The 26,377-nt window shown below is 39.1% G+C and overlaps 1 protein-coding gene across 4 annotated transcripts in view; it reads right to left on the reverse strand.

Moving 5' to 3' along the window:
• The window catches only part of SEMA5A (semaphorin 5A), a 500,732-nt gene that overhangs the window by 48,940 nt on the left and 425,415 nt on the right, over window positions 1–26,377 (reverse strand). For all 4 annotated transcript variants that reach the window (XM_016952939.4, XM_054684172.2, XM_054684169.2 and 1 more), the window contains one exon: window positions 19,247–19,394. In XM_016952939.4, coding sequence (XP_016808428.2) covers window positions 19,247–19,394 — 148 coding nt within the window. The remainder of the gene's footprint in view (window positions 1–19,246; window positions 19,395–26,377) is intronic.

Below are 26,377 nucleotides of genomic sequence, written 5' to 3' on the forward strand. Positions count from 1 at the left end.
TAACCCCTCCCACTCCCATGGCCTGTAAACTAGCCACATGGCACAGTCTGATAGCTCACAAATGCTGTGGGTTCAGGCCTCCATGCTTTTGCCAGAGCTGCTGTCATTCACGTAAGATTCTGTTCTCCTAAATTTACCTGAAAACACTACTCCTTCTTTGTGCTACCATCGGATGCAATATCCAGTGACCTGTCTGTGCAGGGGTCTCCCTAACAGACTGTGAGACTTGAGAAGACTGTACTTATCTATTTCTCATTCCTTTATTTTTGGCCAAGCACTGGACACTTGCTATTTATCACGCAGCAGGCACTTGGCAAGCATCAAACCTCACAGCACTTCTTCTGTAAGACATGGCGCTAATGCGGTCCATGCACCAGAAAACAAGCGGCCATCCCTTGGATAATGTTTCATAACTTTTGTTCAATGGTGTTCAAAATCTTTAAAAATACTGAATAACTCTTTACTCAATAAACAACTTTTAAAAGATAAAAAGAGGTAAAGATCAATCTGCTAGAGTTCAAATGGGTCAGACGCCAGGAGTGCATCCAGTTGTGAGCCCCCCACCAACTCCCCCCACAAAGGCTCAGCGTGGCACCTTTCACCAAAGACTGCAATGGGCAAATATTGCACTACATTTGATGACCAGTCATTAACCAATAACCTCTGACCTTTGAGATGCAGGCAAGAGGGCTGGAAGGAATCTTTGGGATAAATTATCCCCACTCTTGACCTTACCACCCTTATTTCTTTACCTTGTTGCATTGAATTGGCTGTGATCTCCAGTACAATATGGTATTGAATGCTAGCAGCCCTGGCAGGAATCCTAGGCTTTTTCTTGACTTTAACAGAAAGGCTTCTAACCTGTCATCACTAAGTATGATAATGTTTGTGGTAAGATTTTAATAGGTATCCTTCATAAGGTGAAAGAAGCTCCCATTCACTCTATGAATTATTCACTCACAATTCATATTAGGATGAGTGTTAAACTTATCAAATGTTTAGTCTACATCTATTGAAATGATTGTAACATTCTTTCTCTCTTAATCTTATTAACATAAAATGTATTATTTACAAGATTCTCCACTTGGTCATTATAAATATCATATTGTGAATATGACTATATAAATATAAGTGAAATGTAAATATGTGTGTATACATGTGTAATTTATATTTAAATCCTGATGAATTTACTCTGTACAAGATTGTACAGTCTGTACACTGCACAAAAGGAGCTGTGTGAGAGCGTGGAAATTCAGACAGAATCACCTCTTAAGCCCTGAGTCTTGAAATAGGGCTCTCTGTGCCCAGGTGAAGGGACCTTCAGCAGGGTAAACCTGTTCTACTTCACACAAAGGCACTTTCAGGATAGCAATGCCTCTGGATGCCATTTATTTCTAATCCTCAGGCCCAACTCCATTTACCCAGTAACCAAGCACTGGACATATTAGCTTGAGTGAACCTGCTACAAAAGTCCTCGCTTTAAAACGAACTTCCGTTTCCATCTGCTGATAGCTCTTTAACTTCTAATGCCTTTGCCTACTCCTAAAGGTGGCCCTGAAAAACGCCGTGAAAGTTTAAGTAAAGAAGAGAAAGATAATACAACTTAAAATGTTGAAAGAACTCTTCTCTGCATGTCTCCTTACAAATATGATGACGGTTGGGGGACTTCTGGTGCAACTGTTTGATCTGTGCAGCTGGCCTCAAACCTGAAACAGACAGTTCTCCATTAATCTGAATGCTGCCAATGTGTTTCACACAATGCCTAAGAAACTACTCATGGAGCAGCTATTTTATGCCAGGCACTGAGAATGTCCTGAGGATGCAATGATGAACCAAAGAGACAGGGCACCTGCAACCGGGGAGTCTGGAATCTCAAGCGATTTTCCAAGAGTCTCCATTCATCCCTCATACAGAAGGGCACAGGAAAGCCCCGGCATCACCAACTTCCTCTCACTTTGTGTTCACCAGTGACTTCACCCTAATATAGTTATGAGAACATGATTTATAATGTAAAGCTGTGCCAAGCAAATATCTGTCCTCCACTGAAATGTAAATGAAATGTCTGCAAAGTCCCAGGCTTGTAAAACCTCCTTTGGTAATAGGAGGCCTGTTGTAAGTAGTTATGTAGAAAGCTCATCATTTTTACCTTGAGTACTTAGGCTGGGAGTTAATTCAGATTCCTCTCAAATCAAGGAAGCAAAAGCTGAGAAGCTCACAGTAAACTCACAGTCACCCCTACTCAGAGGCCTCTGCTACACAAACAGCAGTGCTAAAGCAACAAACGGAAGTTTCAAATTCTGTTGTGGGAAAAGGAACCAAGTCTACTTAGAAAAACTTACAATGTCCATTGATTACTTTTCTTTCCCCACAAAACATGAAGTAAAAGATAGAAGCCAACTGTCAGAATTTTAAAAATCAATGATTTGTATCAGAATGAAATGGTGTTTCCCTTGTCCAGATTTATCTTGTGATACTGTAGATGTACCCATGGGGTACATCTGAGAAAAATAGGGCTCTGTAGAGCTGAGGATGACAATCCAGGCAAGGATAGAGCAGTGTAGGTCCTGAGAAGTTTGTGTAAGATATGTGCACCCGAGGAGAAGCCTGCCAAATCCCTTCAGGAAGGCACACACATGGAAGTACATCTCCTTACAAGCACTAGATTTGTGGTTTACAAAATTCAGCATAAATCACAATGGGTCGGAATTATTTCTATTTCAAGTTTAAGACACAGGCTAAAAGACCCATTTGTTTTCATGAGATTTGCAGTTCAAAACACAACAACCGTACTGAAGACCCACAGGCCAACCCCTATTCTGTCACATAAACCATGAGGGCTCCTCAGTGGACATAATGCGGCACCCTCAGGACCATAAGCAAGCCACTACCACAATTCTAGGAAAACAACAGAGCCTCAGCCAATTCCAATGCCAACCCCTCTTACTGAAACAAACATCTTGGCATCACCATTTGTATGACAGTCCTGTTGAGCACTGACCTCCTGAAGTCTCAGTAACCACCCAAGAAAACCCAAATGATGGCATGAGACTTTTTCAGAGAAGCCTGGCTCATGTACAAGGAGCTTAAAGTTATGAGCTTGAATCCTTCCATTCTTTGAACACCTGTGGCTTGCTTTCAACTATGATACTTTCTATCAGGCATCTGTATTATTCGGTCTTGGGATCTTTCTGATTCCAGAGTGAGAGCTCCTTAAGGTCAAGCTCAGCAAGTCAACCAGATTCATATTCCACCCAGCTGCGTCCTGAGCGATGCCTCATACTCATGGTTGTTCCAGGCTTGTTGTGAGAGAACTAAGCTGCACTAGATGACTAGACTGGGGTTGATGTGCCTGAGGTGCAGCATGGGAAATAAGACTGTATTTGTCAAATGCACAGGGTGATGGCCCCAAAAGGGCTCAAGGCCATTATGTTTACAATTTTATTTACAGGAGGAAGCTCAAATATTGGAATTCACACCATTTTAAAGTATGAGATTCAGATTTCTTTTCTAATGAGGCTCTCTATATTAGTCGCATGTGCTCAATTCTTGCCTGTGGGGACCTGATAAGGTCCTGGAAGATCCCTGCCAAGTATTACCTAATATCAAAACCAATTTTAATGACTGTACACTATTACTGCAGGAACACGGATTTTCAATGCTAACATTTTACCATTTGGAGCAGCCTTGCAAAGCTAATTAGAAAGAATTTGAAATAGTTTAAGAATATGAACAGGAAATGAGATGTTCATAAGCAAATATCATGGAAAGAAAAGTTAAATGTGGACTAAGAGTAGCTCCATTTTAGTGTGAAGAATCTCTTTGAATGAGAACACAAAATGTGTTGCATTGTAAGAGATAGTAAGAATGAACCAAAGAGTAGATAAGAACAATATAATACACAAGAATAATCACTTCATTTGGAAAGGTGGTGACACTCTTTTCCCAAATTGCCATTACCTTTTTAAAAAATCACACATACATTAAATAACTAGGTTCATTTATTCACTACCCTACACTCTGCAAGGTGTTGAGAAAACAATAGTGAAAACAATATTGTCCCTGATTGTAAAATCATAAAATGTCATTTTTTAGTATTAGTAAGCTTTGAAACAAATTAGTTCATCTAATAGTGTAGTGGAAATTTCTTCTCTGAAATTGAACTAAATCCAAGTTTATATAACTTATTTTGAAGAAACATTAACCTTAACATTGAGGTTTTTAAGATTAGGAGTACTTACTAAGGTAAATAAATTGTGATAAGGAAGGAAGTTGTCACTAAAGTTGAAGCAATGATTGTGGAAAAGGAGAATATGGCTACATACATATATCTGAAACCATAACATTATGTATGTATATACAATCAGATAGCTTCCCTCTTTTAGATAGTAAGATCAACATGCTTTCTTCCCTGTAAGAAAAAATAATTTAAAACATGATGTAACATATTTTTTGAATTATTAATAGAGTTCTACTGTGTAAATTTTAACCCAAGAAAGTTGGTGCAGGTCTAATTATGCAACTATGACAGCAAGCTAAAAGAACTGAATGGCCGGGCGCGGTAGCTCATGCCTATAATCCCAGCACTTTGGGAGGCTGAGGCAGGTGGCTCACGAGGTCAGGAGTTCAAGACCAGCCTGACGAATATGGTGAAACCCCGTCTCTACTAAAAATATAAAAGTTAGCTGGGCCTGGTGGCGCACGCCTGTAGTCCCATCTACTCGGGAGGCTGAGGCAGGAGAATCGGTTGAGCTCATGAGGCAGAGCTTGCAGTGAACTGAGATTCAGCTTGGGTGACAGAGTGAGACTCTGTTTCAAAAAAAAAAAAAAAACAAAAAACAAAAAACAAAAAAAACCGAATGACTGTGCACCCCCATGCCTGGTACTCAAGCCCTTTCAGGAATGATGACTACTCACTTTCCAGATCTGTCCCTTGCCGCATCCCTGTACACATCCTCTAGCCCACAAGTGACTGTGCTTCCAGTGTTAGGTGTGAATCCCATGTCCTTGGGTTCACAGCCTGCACACAGAGGCTTTCAGGGAAGCTCCTCCTCTTAACTTGGCCGAATCCTGCCCACACCTGTTGGTGCCCTTGACCCTCACTTCCTCCTCCTCATGTTCCACTCAGTGTTCTCTCTTAATTGCTCTGATGGCATTTATTACTTGGTTATTATTTAGCAATTTGAATTATGGTTTTTTTCTCCTAAGCCAGAAAGGAGGCTCCTTGAGAAAGTTTACTGTATCCATCTACATGGGTTCCCTTGCACCAATTCTTTACACACAGTATGTAGTCAACACGTTTTCATTGACTAAATACATAGATGAAAGATCTGAAAATTCTGCAAAGTATAGTACCACAGACATGAATCAGTCATTGAAGTCATTGAGAATTTTCTTTTCTTCCACACGCAAAATTATTTCAAAATGAACAGTATCATGTGAGATCACACCAAGCATTAGAGAAATTAATGATCAAAGATGATGCATGTAACAGGCAGTTCCTTTCTTCCTCTTCAGTTTCAGACGTCAAGGCCTTATTACTGAAAGCTATTAGCAGTTGCAAGAAGATAAGAGAAATAAACCAATTAAATGAGCTTCATAATGAAAACTGCCCAGCAAATGTCAGAGGCTCCTCTAAATGTCTGGATTCCATCTGTCTGCCTCTGCCATTTTGTATCTCTCTCTTTTGAGTTTGAGAGGCTTACTGTTCCAGAGCTTCTGACTTTATGTGCAGAGCCCGAATAATTTTATAAGACAGATTTCACAGTCTTTCTTTCAGTCACTGTCATTTTTCCCACACATGACATTAGAGGTCCTTCGAGGATTGCTTTCTAATAATCTCAAATAGGGCAATTTCGTGGGATTAGGATAGACTGAAACAGATGTGGAAAACACTTTACATCATGATAGAAGCAAGATGCCAAATAATAGTGTGTGGGATGTTACTTTCTCACGCAGCACGGCTTATAAAATACTGTAGGAATGTGACGTGGAATGTGAAGAGTGTTCTTTGCAACTCTTCCTTCCACAGTAGAACCTCATGAGATTCTGCAAGTCAAATAGATCTTGAAAAAAAAAATATGCCATGGAGGGAAATGAAGGGACAAGTGTTCAGAAATGACAGTTACTGTGGCACACCATCAGGCCACAGAGAAAACCAGCTATTTATTTACTGATATTGACATATTTTGAAGGCTTCTAAATGTAACCTTGTATTCCTCTTTAGAAATATTAACAAACTAACACAAGAACAGAAAACCAAACACTACATGTTCTCACTCATAAGTGAGAGTTGAACAGTGAGAACACATGGACATGGGGAGGGGAACATCACACACTGAGGCCTGTCGGTGGGGGTCTGGGGCTGGGAAGGGATAGCATTAGGAGAAACACCTAATGTAGATGATGGGTTGATGGGCGCAGCAAACCACCATGGCACGTGCATACCTATGTCACAAACCTGCACGTTCAGCACATGTACCACAGAACTTAAAGTATCATAAAAAAATTAAAAATAAAAATATAGTAGCCGCTGTTGTGCCCTTTCTCACATTCACGTAGAAGAGATCTGAACTAGGCTCCAGTTCTTAAAAACTTTTAGGATTACTAAAGGGATAGTGTTTGGGAAGAAAGAAACAATGCAATCTATAAAAAATAGTTGATGTTTTGAAATAATTTTTCACACTCCAACACCTGTTGTTTCTTCTTTAATTACAAGTTGCCTCAAAAATTATTATGTGTGCAAGTTGTTTTAACAACTGAAATGACACATGCTCAGTAATACCATTGGAGGCACTCCGATGAAATAATTTTAAAATGGAAACTGCAAATCTTAAGCAAAACACAAATTAAAACATATTGTTGATATAATTAAGCATTTCTGTCACTTCTACCAAAGGAAGCATGGTTTGCCATGAGGCAAACCAAACGAGTATAATGCAATCGAAACATATTTTGAAAGTCTCTGGCTGCATTTGTATAAACATGTGAACTGTTCCTATAGCATGCCTCATTCTTGTTCATTGAACATTGGTATTAACGTCATATTGCATATTGCAAATAATGCTACAGTGAACATGGGAAAGCAGGTGCTTTACGAGGTAGTGATTTAATTTCCTTTGGGTATATGCCCAGAAGACGGCTAGTAGGGTCCTATGGTAATTCTATTTTTAATTTTCTAAGGAATCTCCACACTGTTTTCCATACTGGCTGTACCGGCCTACATCTCCACCAACAGAGTACAATCTACATTCTTTACACCCTCACCAGCACTTGTTATCTCCTGTCTTTTTTATAGTACCTGTCCTAACAGGTGTACTCATGTAGCAAATTTCTGAAGACAACACACCATCATTAACTATAGTCCTAATGTTATACGTTAGATCTTTCAAGGTGTTCATTCTACATATTTGCTACTTTGTGTTATTTGACCTATATCTCCTCATTCCCCCTGCACTCTCCTGCCAACCTAATAACCACTGTTTTATTTTCTCTCTCCATATTTGAGATCTTTTGTTTTTTATATTTCACATCTAAGTGAGATAATGCAATATTTCTCTTTCTTTCTTTGGTTTATTTTATTTACAGTAATGTGTGCCACATCCATCCATGCTGTGACAAATCACAGGATCTCATTTTTAAGGCTGTATAATATTCCACTGTGTGTGTGTGTGTGTGTGTGTGTGTGTGTGTGTGTGTGTACCACAGCTTCTTTATCCATTCATCTACTGATGGACACTTAAGTTGTTTCCAAATGAAATGGCAACCTACATGTTGGGAAAAATATTTGCAAAGTATACATCAGATAAGGGATTAATATCCAAGGTATATAAAGAACTCATATAACATGATAAAAAAATATATATAACCCAATTAAGAAATGTCAAGGGACTTGAAAAGAAATTTCTCCAAAGACATAAAAATAGCCAAAAGGTACATGAAAAGCTGCTCAACATCACTGGTCATCAGGTAAATACAAATCAAAACCACTATGAGATGTCACCTTACGCCTGTTAGGACAGGTACTCTCTATGATGAAAAAACAGTAGACTTTTCATCATAGAGAGGAAAAGCGAGTAACTATGAGAGAAGGTGGATATATTAATTTGTTCCACTATAGTAATCATATGACTATATGTACCTTTTACCATCATGCTGTATATCTTAAATATACACGATAAAATTTACTTTAAAAAGAGGGGGGAAAAAGCATACTGTGAACAGTAGCATCAACACACCAAAACAATGTAAATAAAAGACAGGTACCCAGAGCATTTTGATTTAAGCCTCACAAGTAGTAATACTGCCCCAGGTTTAAGTAGAGACCACACTTCCCTTATTTACCCTGGTATCCCCAGAGTCCATCACAGGGTAGAAGCTTATTCTTTATTAAATAAATGGTGGAATAAAAATGGGTAAAAAACCAAAATGCTCAGATTCTAGGTACAAAGTGTGAGCTCAGGTAAACCTCTCTTAATACTATGATGTATGCAGGGCTTTTGAACCTGAACAAACCAAATGAAGACCATGCCATAAGCAGCATAGTCAATTAAGGAGATGACAATATCTTTTGAGCAGATGTATGTCTCTGAAGCTTTTTGTTCAATTCTCTACTTACTTCATTTTAGAAAGGTATTGGAAATGAGTCTGCTGAGAGGCAATATGCTGGCCTCTGCAATATGGAACCTACAATGGGTAATGTCTCAGGTGATCTCCGCCTTTTCTGTACATTGAATGAGCAGAGCTAATATCAATTAGACCCACAGGTTTCAGATTGGGATCCTGGGGTGGGGAGAGTGTTACTCTCACTCAGTCATGGCCCAAGTGCCATATGGCATGAAATATCTCCTGGAACCATGGCCCAGCCTGTACAGCAAGGTGATGGACTGAAATAGGACTTTAAAAGGTAGAATGAGCTATACAAAGATGCAAATGAATACAAGAGCCCAGCCTTGATGCTACAAGTTGCACAACACAAAAAGGGAGTACTTGGCTGTTGGTAAGAGGGACAACATCGGTACATCACTGAAGTTGGCTGGATAGCCAAATGTCTTTTTAAAAAATAAGGGCTGAGTGTGCTGGCTCATGCCTATAATCCCAGCACTTTGGGAGGCTGAAACAGGTGGGTCACTTGAGATCGGGAGTTTAAGACCAGCCTGGCCGACATGGTGAAACCCCGTCTCTACTAAAAACATAAAAATTAGCTGACTGTGGTATCACGTGCCTGTAATCCAGTTACTCGGGAGGCTGAGGCAGAAGAATCACTTGAACATGGGAGGCAGAGGTTGCAGTGAACTGAGATCATGCCACTGCACTCCAGGCAACAGAGTGAGACTCTGTCTCAATAAATAAATAAATAAATAAATAAATAAAATGAACAAGCAACACTACTCCAGGAGACCACTGTCTTTTAATTTCAGTAGCAAGTGCTCGGTAGAATCAGAAGTAGACAAGGTGAGCTACAGAAATTGACCAAAAACATGGTCCAATTTGAAGGGAACATTTAATTGACTAAAAAGCCCAGTGAGTGTTCTTTATGGATAATCAATTGATTAGCTCAAATCCGTCAGCAGCACTACAATCAATGACGGAAGATGCATTTGGAAAAGAATATTGTCTGGTTGTTTTTAAATAAACTTCTATTAAGACTTTAAATCTAGAGAGTCACTCTTAATTACTCATTTTTAACAGTTAAAAAATCTGACATTTAAAAAACCAGAGACATGGGTTCTGTATGACTGAGCATTTGCTATGCCTTGAAAAGAATCTGTTCGTTCTGCATGTACTGTCTACTCATGTAGGCCTATAAAATATTTTTTAAATTGTGGCCATTTAGTAGAAATTATTACAATTGAAATACTATTATTGTGTCTCCATATATAAGTTCTAGGTATTTTAATATCAAGTATTGAATAATCTTTATCATGGAATTTATTGGAAAGTTATAAAGGAAAAATGTGTGTGTGTGTATAATTTAAGTCACTTTTACAGTAGGAAATCTCTTCATGAAAACTTCTTTCAATTAACTTTGCAATCACTGTATTTGAATTATTGTAGGCATAAAAATTTCTAAAAACTATAGAAATGTACAACAGAGTCTTCCAACATTATAAATAAAACATTTTTGTGAAATATTCCAGATCTCCATACCAATTGCAATTTCCAGAGATTGTAGATGATTATTTATATGTCCTAGAGGCAGACTCTTGATGGATTAATTCCTATAATCCATCATTTTTCTTTTCTCTCCATCTGTGCCATACATCATTCTTAAGCTTGATTGCGAAACTTTCAGTGCTAAATTTTAGAAAACTTATACTTTTGTGGCCATCTGCTGTACCACTCAATTTTGTGTACTGATATTAACTTTCTCAAAAAGCTTAAGCCTCCTTTAACAACATGTGGCATTTTCACTTTGACAATCTTTCATATTTGCAAGCTCTTCACTGAGATATTTTATTAAAAAAAAGAAAACAAACTTTGCATTCCAGTGTTTGTGAAGATATAATATCCAGTTTCAGCAAGGGGGATCAATTATTCCCTTTACGGAAGAATATTGGGAAATATAAGTGAATGGATTTTACAACCACAATGCAATGGAAGAGTTCAGGTTGCAACCTTCTTCATAAAGGTCAAAGTCATGTCTTTAGCTTTCGTGGAAATGGGTCACTTGAAAATCCTAGATCATCTCCATCAGATACAGCAATTATTAAGGAGGGACATGGCTTTCCCCATCAGCTACTGAACGGTATTTGAAGGGTAGCTTCCACAAAGGGGAAGGGAAATACAAAGCAGTTAGAATGATTTTGACTCAGACTAGCTGAAGCCACCAGAGCTTTTGATTTCACACATCAGGCTGTGCCCAACAAGGTGGATTTTGGGGAGATGAGCCCCTTGGTGTCCTTAGCTCTGTCTCCCTGCTTTGCTCCTGTCCTCCTCCTCCCTGACCTAGCTACTCTCAAGGCTGCCAGCTAGTGGGCAGCAGCTCCAGCTTCACTCTCGACATTCTGTGTGCAGAGAAAGAAAGGGCCTTCCCTTCCTGTATCTCTCTCTATGGAGAAGAGAGAACCTTTCCAGAAAAATGACTTTTCTTTCATGTGTCCCAGGCAAGAATTGGTCCACACAATGGAGAAGCCGTGTGCTAAATAAATATGCCTGGCAGAAAGTGGAGTGCCGTCTGGCCTAATAATGGGTATCCATGGCTATGTGATGACTGGGAAGTTCTCACCAGTCCATGGGACCTGTAAGGCAGGAGGGCCCCAGATTGTGTTTAACCCCAATTATTGGACTGCAGCCTCAGAAATCCTGTTCTCATTGGTCCATTCTACTATGGTCAGGATTTGTTTTCACAAAGCCAGGTGTAGATGTGATTTTGGGGCCACACAGCCCCTCCGCCTCCTGTGATCCCAGCTGCGGGCAAAATGGTGGTCAGTTCTCTGCCAGACGCATCCGCCTGGGACACACACCTCCCTTCCTGTGGCTTTCCATGTTGGGAGTCTTCTCTGAAGCCCCAGGAGACTGCTGGGTTAGTGAAAGTGCAGCCTGGGTGCATCCTCATCCAATGGTAGCTGGGAAGGTGACAGACTCCCGAGAGGCATCTACAGGCTTCTCAGAAAATCAGTTCTGCTGCCCGCAGCAGTGGCCTTGGTGACAAACCCTAATAGGAGCTTTTCCCTCTTTCCTGCCTCACCCCCTCATCCTCTCCACCTGCTGCTGTCGACATATAAAAAACTACCTGCCCTAAACCCGTCTTGTCTCAAAATCTACTTTAAACAGGGGCCAAGCTATGATGCCAGAATTTTCGCTCTCAGCTCCTATTCCCATGATGAAGAAAATAGTCCAAAATAATGGTTGGGATCCTACATGTCTCGAAGGCTTTGAAAAACACACTGAGTTTTTATGCACTCAGTTCAGGGCTAAGGTGGCAGCCAGGATGCGCTGCCCTTTTTCAGAAGTGCTACTCACATCTCCATAATGTTTAATACTCCCTTTGGAATTCTGCAGTGCACAACCTGCACAACTGTATGCATTGCCTTTGGAGGAGAAAGTGAAAAAAAAGGAGAAAGATGGGCATCACTTCTCAGATGCATCTAGATATCTGGGGCTTTCCCAAGGTTTCTTGCATTCTTCTGGACCCTCAGTTACATGCACATTCTGAAGCCACCAGGGATTATCTCAATAAGTGATTAACTGTTTTCGGTTTTTAGTTAGAACCATTCACTTTATCAAATCTCGTACAGGTCATATTTAGCTGGATACAACAAACTTCTATAAGCTCATTGGTGTTTAAGTTAATCTTATGAAAACTACAGTCCTTAACCTTTTCAATTACTTATCAAATATTAGATGAGGCCACACAGCGTAGTGGGGGAAACAAGCAGGCCGCCATTATAAATGTCTGGCTTTGAGGCTGGCAACACTTCCTACAACCTGGATCATCTCGCTTCTTTGCTCCAATTTCTACATCTATACGTTGGTTACACTAACAACAATACTACTTCATTGGATTATTGGGAGGAATTCCTCACCAATTCCCTAAGAAGCACTTTAAACAATACATGGCATGTAGCAATTATAATGACAGATGATGATGATGGTGATGAAGAATATTATTTTTATCTATAAAAATTCTGTATGTTTTCAGTGGAGTTAGAGTCAACTATTTTATGTATTTCTTAAACTTTATTTTAGAAAATTTCCTTTCTAGGATTATAAAATGGTATTTTCATGAACAATGGATAAACTTAGTTGTATCTAATCCAGGTCCACCGGCTTGTTAAAGTAAGAACAGCTTCCAGACACATCAATAAGTAAGCCATACAAATAGCCTACTATTCATATAGGGTCTGCATTAGTACCCTATTCAATAGTAGCCTATATGAATAGCTTACTATTCATATAGGGTATGCATCTGTGAGGTTTCAAGGGTATTATTAAGGGCAGCAAATAAACTTGGAAATAGGTCTACGTCCAATGTAAAATAACAACCCTTTAACAAACACAAATAATTCAGTGTGAGCTGCCAATGTTCAAGTATCCACAGCTTAGCATATATTGGGGTGACATTGCCCAAACATAACCAAATAAACAAAAATAAGTGAATAAGAAGAAAACTTTTCATATATCTCTTCATAACAACCCACCTGCCATCTAAGGCAGGACTATGAATCTCTAGGAAGCCACGGTTCAAAAATGAGGAAACACCAAATATGAATACAAAGGGAACTAACGATTACAAACAATCAAGCGGCCAATTTTAAAACAGCCTGTTCAATTGTAAAACTGTCAATCTCTCTCAGGCTACCTCTCCTCTATATTTTATGACGAAAGGAAGTGCCAGCTGTCCCATTTGAATAAAAGTACACACCATTGCAAGGAGGTTGCTATGCTCTTGAAAATATTTTAGTACTAACAATTAAATGGGGAACTAGAGATACTTTTTTGAAGTCTAGGAAGACAGGAAATGAGTATTTCTAAAACCCACAGGAATACATTGTCCATGGAACATGAAGATGCTGCTCACCTGATACCAGCCAAATAGGAAACTTACAGATAAAATTGTCCCAGAAATCAAAATTCTATTAGAGTCTTATAAGGATATAGAGTCTTACAAGAGCGTTCACAAGGATGCTCAGAAAATGTTTTATGAAATGTATCCTGAAAAATATAGTTTTTATATCATTAAATTATTTATACTTACCAAAACATTAGCATTGTCAGAAGTTGAAATTAAAACATTTCTTGAAATAAAACTACAAAAATCATCTACAGTATGCTTTAAATATCACCAAATTAAGAACAATACAATTATTAAAATTTATACGATAATATTTACAATAAGCAGTGGTTTGTAGAAAAATCCTGAACATAGATTCAGAACTCTAATTCTGAATCAGAGCAGTAATATTAGGCAGATGAGGCTATATGCAGCTCCTACTTTTTCAAACTTGAGTAAAATGTGAGCCTCAAATAGTTTTTGTTGTATTAGTGAGGTTGTTTAAAATTGGGCTTACACATACATTACTGGCCAGAGGCAAACACAGTTGAGACTGTTGAGAAACACAACTGGAGCTAAAACAAATACAAAATATACCTGTTTGGGGCTTTTGAATGGTCTAGTTTCATGGGTATGAGATATTAGATCTTTCCCATTAATCTCACTGTTCTTGTTCGTATACTTCCTGAGGGAGACACAGCACCCTGGATTGTCTCAGGACCTCTGAGTGGAAATACCTGGACCCGGGGTCTTGCTGTCTCCAGCTGCAGGGTTTTTGGGTACCTAACTGGTTTTCTACAGGTCTTGATTTTCTCATTTGGAAAATCAGGAAAACAGGAGACGGCCTTCCCCAAAGCATTCTGCAGACCCTAATGTGCTACACAAAAATGTGATATTTTGTAATGCCTGTCATTATTTTCATATGTGACAACCTATTTAAACTTCCAATGGCCAGGTTTCATTTACTCTGAAGATTATCCATTGTGCCATTATTTGACACAAACAAATGTTAGTGTGTTATATCAACTCTGACTGACCCTCGCAGAATCCCTTTTGACAGCATGTGTTGATTATAATGTCTTTCTTCTTGACCTTTCCAGGCTTTCTGTGGTCTGGTTCTTTTGTATCTAGGAAATAAATATCTCCCCTGTGCTCCCTGTTGCTCTCTTAAATCATAGCTTTTGGTCAATTGTTTCACGCTTTACATGATATTTCAGTAAGAAATATAGTGCTGCCAAATACTAAGTCTGCTGTTCTTTGTAAATTATTTTTGCTGTATCTGACGCTGTCTTTAGCTCTGATACAGCAAAAAAATAAAGTAAATCTGCTAAACCTTTGAGGAAATTTTGAGTTGCGTTAATTTAAGAAGTAATTCTATGTATACAACATAACATTTTATATCTTTCTTCCTTTCATGTGTTGTAGTTTTCAGCCAAAATGTAGAGTTTAGATTTGTGTTACGAGTTTATCTTCGATTAATTCCTATGCTCATGATGATCTCCTAATAGTACTCTTATGGTTGGCTAAAATGATCACAATATTATAAAAATCAAGAGTGTAAATCAACAGAAGAGCTAGAGAAAGACAAAAAGCTCCTCTTTCTTTTAAGCTACACTTCAACCTAAATAGGAGTAAAGTAAGGCTAATCATTTATCACTTAACATTGGGCAAATAAATTATACAAATGGAGTTGTGTCATTAAATTCTATTTGTGCCCAGAGGACCAGTTCTCAAATGCTGGTCCAGTCCCCCGCTGGCAACTTGCTACTGGGCAAGTTCATTAATCTTTCTCAGGCTGATTTTTTTTCCATCTCCAAGCAGAGGTAATAATGAAAACTGCCTTGCAGGGATACAGAGAGAATAAACATAATAAATTTTAATTACTCTTAGTGCAGTGCATGGCATGTAGTAGGCACTCAACAAAAGTTATTTTATGATGTAATACAGGATTTCAGGCAATCATTAAATATGAACTCCAGTATGTGTAGTTATAACTTAATTTCAATATTTAATTTGACATCACCTAGTAAGTTGGGATTTGCAAGTCTTCATCCAACAACAATTGTTACAGTTACTATTGTCAAAATAGGGTTAAAAGGAAACACACATATGACAGTGACAATCATTTCTATTTTATAAATGTCTATGTTAGACTTGGCACTGGGCTAGGATATATGGAAATATTAGGTACCATATGTAATCCTCTAAACAGCTCTGTCATTCAAGTGTTCATGCTTCATATTTCATTTGAAAACAACCATGTGGAGAAGTATAACAGCAGGTCAAATCTCACAGTGACTCAGAGGCAGAGCCCCTCTGACCCACCACCCTGCTCCTTCCACCCGCTCTGTGAAGCCACAGGCATGCAGGGCTGAGATGCAGACCTGGAGAGCAGCACCAAGGACCAGAGGACCCCAGATGCTCCTGTGGGTTTAGCCTACTTGGAAGTGGGGAGTAAACATCTGTGTTTTAAGTGTCTCATTCTGAGCTCATTGGAGCTATGAGCCACCAGGGAGGGACATTTGCTAGAAGTGGTCCGTCAATCAGCTGGACACATGTGCCCCAGGGTCCAGAGAAGGAATGCCAGGGTCACAGAATCATCAATTTCAGGGTCTGGCCCTGCACTTTGCAGAGCAAGACAGAAGCCCAGAGGGCAGTGAATGCATCTCAAGTTCACAGAGTTAAGTGACAGCACAAGATCCAGGTCCTCCCTCTGTGTCTGTCAATCAGCTCCCCAAACTAATCCAAGGCTCCGGGTTTCCCAAGCTTTCGACATTGAGCAATTTACGAGTAGGGATTCATGGAGAGAACTAATAGCTCTTGGCAAGGGTCCTTCACTGCCTCTTTATTGAGATTCAAATAAAGGCTTGGTGACTTAGTCTAAGACAAGGATGTAGAAATTTCACAAGTGAAGCTGGGAAAATCCTTTCATGAAATTTCAGCTTTAAAGTGTTGGCAGAAGCAAAGATTCTTGAGTCTTTTCTAACTGATGCATACTTGAACTTAAAATAATCAATTCTTTCTTTTTCATAAACTGCTATAATAATCAGGAAATTGAGGTTTTTATACTTTCCACAAACATGTTCTGTATTGTATAAATGACATTTCATTAGCTGACTCCCATTTTTAATAAGCTGGAGCTCAGAGAAGCAGCTGAAGCCCATGGATAACAAGTAAAGAAATGAGACTAGGAAGGAGCACTCAAACGTGAGATCTGCCAGACCTTACGGATGGCACCCTCCTTGATACAGGAGCTCTCAGTAGGAAAAACCACCACCGCCTTCTCCAAGGATGACACTGAGACTCAGAAATGTCACCTCTTGTTATCCAGCCACACACTGGCAAGCAGATGGTCACTTCATGACTCAAAAATCAATACTTTTTTTATACTTACAGCTACTATCTTGATAATAGAACTCAATAGAAACCGAACCCTTTGTGGACAAAGATTTACGAACTGCAGCTAGAATATGAAGACCAAAAATGTTGCTTTAGCTAGGTAACTATCATTTTTAAATCAACTTCTTAGGAATTCAACTGATAGTATAGATCTTCCAAACAATCCAAAGAAACCGAGCCCTTCCTTTCTACTGCTTGCATTCCTCAATTAGTGTGAGCTGGCATTCCTGCCTCAGGACAGACAGAAACCAAAATGCATGGGAGAAGCCATGTCAGAAGAAAAATAAATATACTCCTACCACTGAGAAGTAGATTGCTCCTCATTGCCTCAATAACACCTTCCTAGAAGTAGACTACCAAAAGGCTAAGTTTGTTGGTACAAACAAAAAGAAAAACAAACCTTTAAATTTCCCAAAAAGTGACAATAGTCTCTTTGGAGACATATGTGTTTTTCCTGGATTTGAAAGCAGTGGTTACATTTGTTTCATAAACTGTAATTCTATAATAAATAAAGCAATAAATACATTGATATTTTAGAAAGACCTTCAATTTTTACATTTATCATCAGATGTATGTCACACATACACACATAGGAACTACATAAAAATGCTACATTCTTGCTTAATATAATTTTTTTTCATTCATTAAGCTATATTTGAAGGTAATTATAAAAGTCAATTAGCAATGAGAAAATTAATGATGTGGACTGTTCTCTGAATTTTTCACACTGCAATGTATTTAGAAACTAGGGTGTGAGATCAACCCAGATCATCCATTCCTGTGGTTTCCCAGCAAATGAGACGAACCTTGACATGGCAATGCAGACCTCAGGGGGCACACATCACGCCACCAGGAACAAAACATGACATTCTTCAGCAAAATAGAAAGTTATCCCATTTGAATGGTTTTCCTAGAACATGTGAGTGTTCATAAATTTGTCATTTTAAAATTATTTAAAATAAATAGTTTTAAATGTCAGCATCTGAAATATCAATAAATATACATCATAATGAAGATTTTTCATGGTCTACAGTTAGTTCAGGCTGATCTGGAAAGAAGTGTCTTTATAATCAGTACTAGACTATATGAGAGCTACGACAGTATCTTTTCCATTGTGAAGGGGAAGAAATCTAATTGTAATTTCCAATAACAGAAATCTCCTTGGGTCTGGTGTAATATCTGACAAAGCACCTCATATCCCTCTTCCTTTCTCTGAATTTCCCAAGGATATCTCGGCTGTGTGGTTTTTGCATGTCACAAAATCAGGCTTTACAGCAGCACAAAAGCATTGCTCAGCCTCACAAACCAAAGGATAAAGATGCTGCAAAGGCCAACTGGAAAGATCAGTGAGGAAGCAATTTAGCCAGACCTTCTTGTGCTGAGCTTCTCCATCAAACCTTTGCCACTGTCTGTGTCCACTCGGTGCAGCCAGCACCAGAGGCAGGTGAGTGAGGGGAAATGCTGTTACTCTTACAGAAGAAGCAGGAACAGCAAAAGCAAGCCTTTTGAAAAGAGCTTGTCCAAGAGGAATTTTATTTGACAGTTTAAAGTGTTAAAAGAAATATAACCTGTAAAGGCAGGAGAAAAAAAAAACACGCATTCTCTTTTATCCTCTCTGCATTGGCACCAACTTACTCTAACAATGGCTCCATATAGTTTCTCAGTCCCCAGGGTGTGTCCGGTTCATCCCACAATGTTCTATACCTTGGTGTAGGCTTGATATGGGGATATTATTCCGTGTCCCAAACCAAATAGAGTGGCCATATATAAGCAGGCTGAAGGCTTTGTGACTCAGAAATCAGAACAGAAAAACTCCTGGGACAGTTTATCCCATATGTGAATACTTAATTCACGAAGCCTCCAGGATACTCTGAATTTCAAGTATTTTCTCCAGATATTCTAATTAAATTGAAAAACTTGCATGATTTGCAGCATCTAGTGTGTGTAGAGAATCGAGTGCTTGACCATGTTGTGTTTACAGAGCACTCAGTGGTTGCAGAACATCTAGTGTCTGCCAAGAATCTCATGTTTGCAGAAGATCCAGTGTGTGAGAGGACCTGGTACCTCCAGAGCATCTATTGTATGGGGAACATCCAGTGTCTGGACATGTCATATTTATAGAGCATTTAGTATCTGGAGAGCATAAGGTGTTTGCAGAGCTTCTAGAATGTACAGAGCACCTAGTGTGTGAGACCATTTAGTGTTTGCAGTGTACCAAATTTGTGCAGAGCCTCTAGTGTGTGCAGAACATTTATTGTTTGCAGAACATCTAGTGTGTGCAGAGAATTTTGTGTGTATTGAGTCTGTATTCCTGGTTCTGGATTGTGGGCTGGGTGTGAGAAGAAGGCTACTCACCACATTGCAGCCTGCACAGTCAGGCCCATTCTCACAGATCCTGCGGCGAGCTTGAATGCCACCCCCGCATTGGGCTGTGCACCGTTCCCAAGGACCCCAGCCTGTCCAGAACATGTGTGGGGGACATAGCAAATGTTCATTGCAGTATCTGTAATGAGGAAACCAAAAGGACAAGGAAACTAATTAGTGCCACTTGAAACCACTGACGTTTCCATCTCCATCCCTGCACCAGATGTTGAACACATGGGCATGCTCTGCGTGGAGGAGCTTTTTGTATTTTGAGCAGTTGCACCATACAGAAGGCAGATGTGGTGCTGGCCATGCTGTGTGTGCACAGACAATGGGATGCATGGCAGACAATGAAGAAAATGCTAAACTCACAATGCAGGATGGATCTTCCTGTGCAGCCAATTAAAGGAAAAACAAACAAAACCCTTCAAACAGACACCCAAAAATAAGAGTATACAGAAAATATCTAGGTAGGGCATTTATCTTCTGAACATAAACATTGAAAGATAAAGCAGATTACAGATACAAAGTTAGCATAGCTTTACTTGGAATTCCTTTCTCATTCTTGAATCAAATAAGCCCATAGTTATATTAGGATAAGTTAAAAAAAATGGTAGAGCATGGGATTAGCATGAAGGTCCAAGTTATATACTGCTTAAGCTATTCTACTTTTAAATTTATTTGTAGGCTCTCAGAAGAATGCCAAACAATTTAAAAGACCACTCGTTATTTAAAAAGAATTGAATTATTATACAATTTTACAAATATTCGTTCTATTTTTCAGTGTTTGAATACACTTCTATACTTCTACATATTTTTCCAAATGTCAGCCAAATATCCAAAGCCTCCTTTATCCTTATCATGAGTCATATTTCTCTTCAATTTTTAATACTGCAAGTGAAATGAAGTGAAGTGAGGAAAACAAACAAACAAAAAACAAAAAGGAAACAGCCTGGCATTCTACAGGTTACAGCTCATAGAAAGGAAGAGGTTAGTCTGAACAGCACCAAATGTAGTGAGACACACTCAGTGATTCATAGTCCATCTACGAAGCCCAATTTCCCAAATTTACCTTCTAGAGAATACTAGAATGCACAACTTTTTCTCATGCCCTCCTCTCTTGCCAGGCTATCTGCCTTAAGAAACAAGAGGCAAAGGTTCCCATCTGCTGGTGTAAGTCAGTCACCTTTATTGTCATCAATATTAATAAAGGCTTAATCCTGCAGGGCCTATGCAACAGGAATTGCAGAGGGCTTCCTGATCACAGGTGTTCACAGTCGAAAATAAACACAGGGACATGGACCCAGCTCAGGATGTGCAAAACTATCTTAATACACAGTGGCATTACTGTAATTATTTATGCAGAAGTAAATGCTTTTCTGGAACTGAAAATAGGGGCAAATGGTAGCCAGCCACCAGGAAAAGAAACTTGGAGAGTGTAGTTTCCTGACAGTAAATGCTGGTAAGATGGAACTGTTTTCCTGTCAAACCAGAAAAATTTCATGGGGAATGTGTGGGCTTCAGGAACAGGGACAGTGTGAAAAGTAGAAAGCAAGGCCAAGCTGAGGGGTGCTGACGGGATGGGGCACACTGAACCCCTGTCAGCATTTTGGAAAATAATGGAAGGTAGAAATGGAAAGAGTAAAGCACGAAAGATCATTGAGAAGAACAAAACATAAAAAGGCAACAGGGAGTGGGATGATCTATCTTTACCAAATACAGTGGAAAACTGGAACTTTATGAGAAATCAGGAAACTTCCACAGAGCTCCAGAGACAAAATAACTCCATGAGAGTTAGATGGCAGACTCATCTCCAGGAGTTGGTGCTTCATCTTGACTATTCTCTGGAGCCCCTGAGATTCGAGGAGCTCCTCATATTTCAGTATGGGGTCTGCATCTCCCCAGACAGGGCAGTTTAGCAGCAGGAAGAGCCCATAGAACAAACAGCAACTAGAGGACGCTGGATTGCAACAAGTCAAATGAGAGATACTCCAACCTAGAAAACGGCGATGGTGTTGGAAAGAAGGAGAAGAAGTGGTGGAGATGGAGCTTGGTATAGTGAAAGTACAATATGGCAACTGTGTGACTGTATAGAAAACAAAATAAAAACAGTGGAGTCCAAAGTCAGCCTCTTAACTGAAAGTGGAAGGCAGAAGGCACTCTTACTTCCAGGGAGACATAGTTGATGTGTAGGTGGTGAAGGAGCCTCCGGAGAGTCAAGAACCAACTGGGCAAGCAGTTTAGTTTGTCTAAACTTACACATTTGAGCGTAGCCAATGGAACTGAACAGTTATCACTCTTCCTCATCTTTTCCACATTTAAGATAACACAGAAACGTAAGGTTTTCCTCTTTAGGTGGTAACTATAGTCTCCCAGGTCCTATTCTCAGAGCTCAGGGCCACTGGACATTCCTACACGTAGTAAGGGAAGGGAAAGGACCTTCTAATTAAGAGATCATGGCCTCTAGATAGGAGAGACAAGACAAATGTGAGAATACAACAGATGAAAAGAATTTGATCTTAGGAAGTATGTGCAAATGTGTCGAGTTCCAATAAGTAAAATTAATATGTGTGTTGGTTCATGGAGTATTCCAGGAGAAAATTGACACTTGTTTTGAGAACATATTTTGAGGAAGTCAAGAAAACTCAGAATATCAGAACTCTCAGCATTTAGTTAAAATATCTATGTGTAGCTCACTGTGGGTAGAAGGAGAAGTAGGCTATCTCCATTTCTAAGCTGATTCACCAGCATTTAAAAGGCATGGACTTCTTAGAAAACTTGATCCTAATTTCAGCTTTCAACAACCCCTCTCCTAAAAACAACAACAACAAAATGGGTATGGAAGGCAGAGGGAAACCTTACCAAAAATGTTTATAAAACCCCTGACTTTTAATAAAAAGCACAGCAACTGAGCTACCATTTCCCCAAAGCAAAATAAACCATAGCATACAAATCCTTTCTGTTATTTGCTGACAGCAGGCCACTCCTGAAAATGCTCAGCATGTTATTACTGTAAAAATCTACCGCAGGGTAACCTGTGCATGGAACTTTCAGCCAGTGTTAATAAATTGTCTACTGAGCTGCATTTTAAGGTTGTCAATAACCTGCCTTGTTTTTTTTCTCTTTCTCCTATAGTAGTCCATGAAACAAGCCACACCAGGATCTGCTGGGGTGTCACCCTCTGAAATTGCAGCCTCCCCATTGAGAGAGGTCAGAGGGAAATAGAAATTACTAGGCTAACTCTGTCTCTTTGTGTCTGGGTTTTCACTTAGGAATTCACCCTGGAAGAGACTGTTCAGAGACAAAGTGCTTGGAAGCCTGTAAGTATGGATCCTACACAATTGTGAGAAAGTGTTTTCCTCTGACCCTCTCCCTGCCCCCAGCCCAACTAACTCATGCCCCTGAGAGAAGCCCCTCTTATGAAGCTATACAAAAAAACAATGAGGTTGGAAGTCAGTTACCTTGGTATCTCTGCTGGTTAAGGTTTTTTAAAATTAATTGTGGATAAAATATCTACACAATGGGCCAGCAGTTGGTCCCCTTTCTCTAGTCCCCAACACACTGCAGACTTTTAGCGAATAATGAGCTACAATGTTTTTAAATGCCATTGGCTCTTGAGTGTCTCTACTGTGTTAAAGCATTGCAAGTCACAGATGTACCTCATGATGTGTTAATAATTAAGATTTTAATTTTGCCCATGACTGCTTATTCTCATTTTGTATTTAAAAGTCAATTAATGACCTAGCACTGTTTCTCTATAAATTATCTGCTTTTTTTCACAAATCTAGTCTCTTATGAAAATAAAGACCTTTTATAATTCCATATGGACTAGATTCTCAGCACTATATCATGCAATAAAGTGTTCTTTCTATCATAAATTATAAAATGCATAAATTATGTTCCATTCTGGTTAGATCCATGCTAGTTGCTCACTGCAATCTCTGTTAACCTGAACCAATCAGGGCCTCTTCTGAACTATTTTCTTCTTGCTTCACTCTAAATGATCAGCCCTCTACTGGGCCATACTGCTATAATTAAATTTTTATGGCAACAGAGAAACTGCACGTACATTAAGTCTACCATAATATTTAATTCAAGCCATTTAGGAAGAAAAATAACTTGTGAAGAACATCAGTTTGGCTCACCACAGGATTCAGCAAACATACCGATGAAGACAAATAATCACTTAATAAAAACCATTGAGCCCTGGGACTCTTAACTTTGAGAATGCACTGGACAGGCTCTAACATGTTCCCCGTGATCCCCAGCTCCTAGAATTCACACCTTGTGTAGTCTCCTCCTATTGAATGTGAATTGGACCTGTCACTGGCTTCTAACCAACAGAATATGTGAAAGATTTTGGAAAGTCACTTCTGTCATTATGTTACATAGATTGTAATACCCTAATTTCAAGAGAGCTTTCTCCCTTGTTGGCTTTGAGGAAGCAAGCAAAAAGGTGAGAAGGACCCAGTTGTCAAGGAATTGAGGGCAGCCTCCGGCTAACAGCCAGCAAGAAACTGAGGCCCTCAGTCTGACATCCCACAAGGAACTGAAGGCTGCCAACAACCACATGATCTTGGAGGCAGGTCTTTCTCTAGCTGAGCCCTGATGACATCACAGCTAGGGCCTCTATGTTGATTGCAGCCTTGTGAGAACCTGAAGCTGTGCCCAGATTTAAAAACTCATAGACACCATGAGCAAATAAACACCTGGTGCTTTAAATGCCTAAATCTGTGGTAATGTTATTATATAACAACTATTAATAGACCGTGGTACGTGGGAGTGTGGTGCTACTGTAAGAGGTTAGAATGTGAAAGTGGCTTTGAGGCCACGGAATGGCAGGAAGCAGAATAATTTTGAGGAGCACATTAAAGAAAATCTAAATCACCTTGAATCATCCATTAGTAGAAATCTGGACTTAAAGGACATGGCCAGTAAGGGTTTAGAGGAAAATGGGATAAAGAACTAAAACTGAACATCAAAACAGATGGTCTTCCCACCACACACACAAAAAAGAAAAATTTGTGACGTGATGCATGTGCCAATTGGTTCAATTTAGCCATCCACAATGTATGCATATTTTAAACATTTTGTACATGATAAATATTTACAAATTTCATCAAAAATAAATTAGTTATTGAAAAAGACAAAAACACAATTAGAAAAACAGGCAAAATATTTGAATAGACATTTCTATAAATAAGATACACTAATGTCCACTAAGCACATGAGAAGATGCTCAACAATATTAGTCACTAAGGAAATTCAAATCAAAACCACAATGAGATACCAGTTCATACCTACTAGGATGGATAAAGTTAAGGAAAAACAAAAGTAAATAACAAGAATGCGGAGAAATTGGAACTCTCATACATTGCTGTTGGGAAAGAACATTGGTGAAGTCTCTTTAGAAAGCAGCATGGTGTTTCCTCAAAAAGATAAACATAGAATTAACATCCAATGCAGCAATTTCACTCCTAGATATACAGTATACACAAAAAAGTTAAAACAGGGACTTAAATGGATACTCATATGCCAATATTCAGTACAGCATTGACAATAGTCAAAACATGAAAATATACCAAGTGTCCACTGATGAAAAAAATGGATAAACAAAATGTGGTATAGCCATACAACAGAATCTTATTCAGCCTTACAAAAGGAATGAAGTTCTGACACATGCTACAACATGGAGGAACCTTGAACATTATGCTAAGTGAAACAAGCCAGACACAAAATGGCAACTACTGTAGGATTCCACTTATGTGACATATCTATAATAGGCAAATTAGTAGAGACAGAACATAAATTAGAGGTTATCAGGGGTTGGGAGGAGGGTGGAATAAGGAATAGTTATTATTGCTTAACAATTACAGAGTTTATGTTTGGGGCAATGAAAAGTTTTGGAAATAGTAGTTACGGTTATACAATAACGTGAATGTCAATAATGTCACTGAATTACACACTTATAAATGATTAAGTGGCAAATTTATGTTTTTCGTGTGTGTGTGTGTGTAAAAGCACAGCAAAAACTTAAAAAGTAAACAGAAATATATTATCAGGAACTGGAAAAAGGGAGAATTGCATTACACAATGGGTGAAAACTGCCAAAATTGCTACCTTTGTTAATATGAAAGGCAAAACACATAAGTTGAATTACATAGCTAAGGAAATTTCCAAACAAAGTGTTGAAGGTGCTGCTTGGTCTCTTCATGCTGCTTACAGTGAAATGTAGGTGAAGAAAGAAAGACTGAGGAATGGATTATTAAACTAAAAGAACAGGAACTGGATGATTTTGGAAATCAGTCACTTTTAATGGCAAAAGATGCAAAAAATATGAAATAGCTTTCACAGTCCTTTCAAGTACGGTTAGGGAAGGTTGGAATACAGTAAAAGCTGATGTAGTGACTGTAAAACCTTTTATTGTAACCTCAGAAAGATGAAAGAATTGGAGTAGTATTTAATTACACAAAGAGTCCTTTCTAGAGCAAGTGTGTGCCTCACAGATCCTCTCAACTGCATCAGATCACCTCTAGTGAGCTGGAGGGTGTTGTCTCTCAGCCATCTCAGCAGCACCCCAAGGTAGAGAAGGGCTAACTCAAAAAGGTTTGTGAATGTAGCTTTTGTTTAGTGGAGTAACCTTGTGGAAATCCATTGAAGACCCATAATGTTTTTAAGAAACTTATTTCCACAACGATACCAGCAGCTTGGATGGAAAGGGACAGAGAAAATACACATGAAAGGCTGCTGGAAACCCTGCACATTCTACTGACAGGAAGGAAGCTGATAAAACTACCTAGCTACAAGCACGTGCTCTCTTCAAGAAAAAGAAAGCCTGATTCAGGAAGCATAACTAACAGTCCAGAAGGCAGAGCCAAGAACCATAAAACATTATGCCCACTCCCTGAACTTAATTAAGCAACTCCAAACACTTGCTCAACTAGATTTCAGAATTTATATGGAACAGTGATTCCTTCATAATTTCCATCACTCCACCCACCTACTGCCTTTTTGAACAGAAATGTCTAAAGCTGTTATCCTTTGCCTGACTCTCCAAGTTTGTTAGTGGCAGATAACTTCTCCCTTTGGCTTTAGAGATTAACAGACTGATGGGAACTACAC

The sequence above is a fragment of the Pan troglodytes genome, chromosome 4 (genome assembly GCF_028858775.2).
Source record: "Pan troglodytes isolate AG18354 chromosome 4, NHGRI_mPanTro3-v2.0_pri, whole genome shotgun sequence".
In the NCBI taxonomy this organism is placed as follows: domain Eukaryota; kingdom Metazoa; phylum Chordata; class Mammalia; order Primates; family Hominidae; genus Pan; species Pan troglodytes.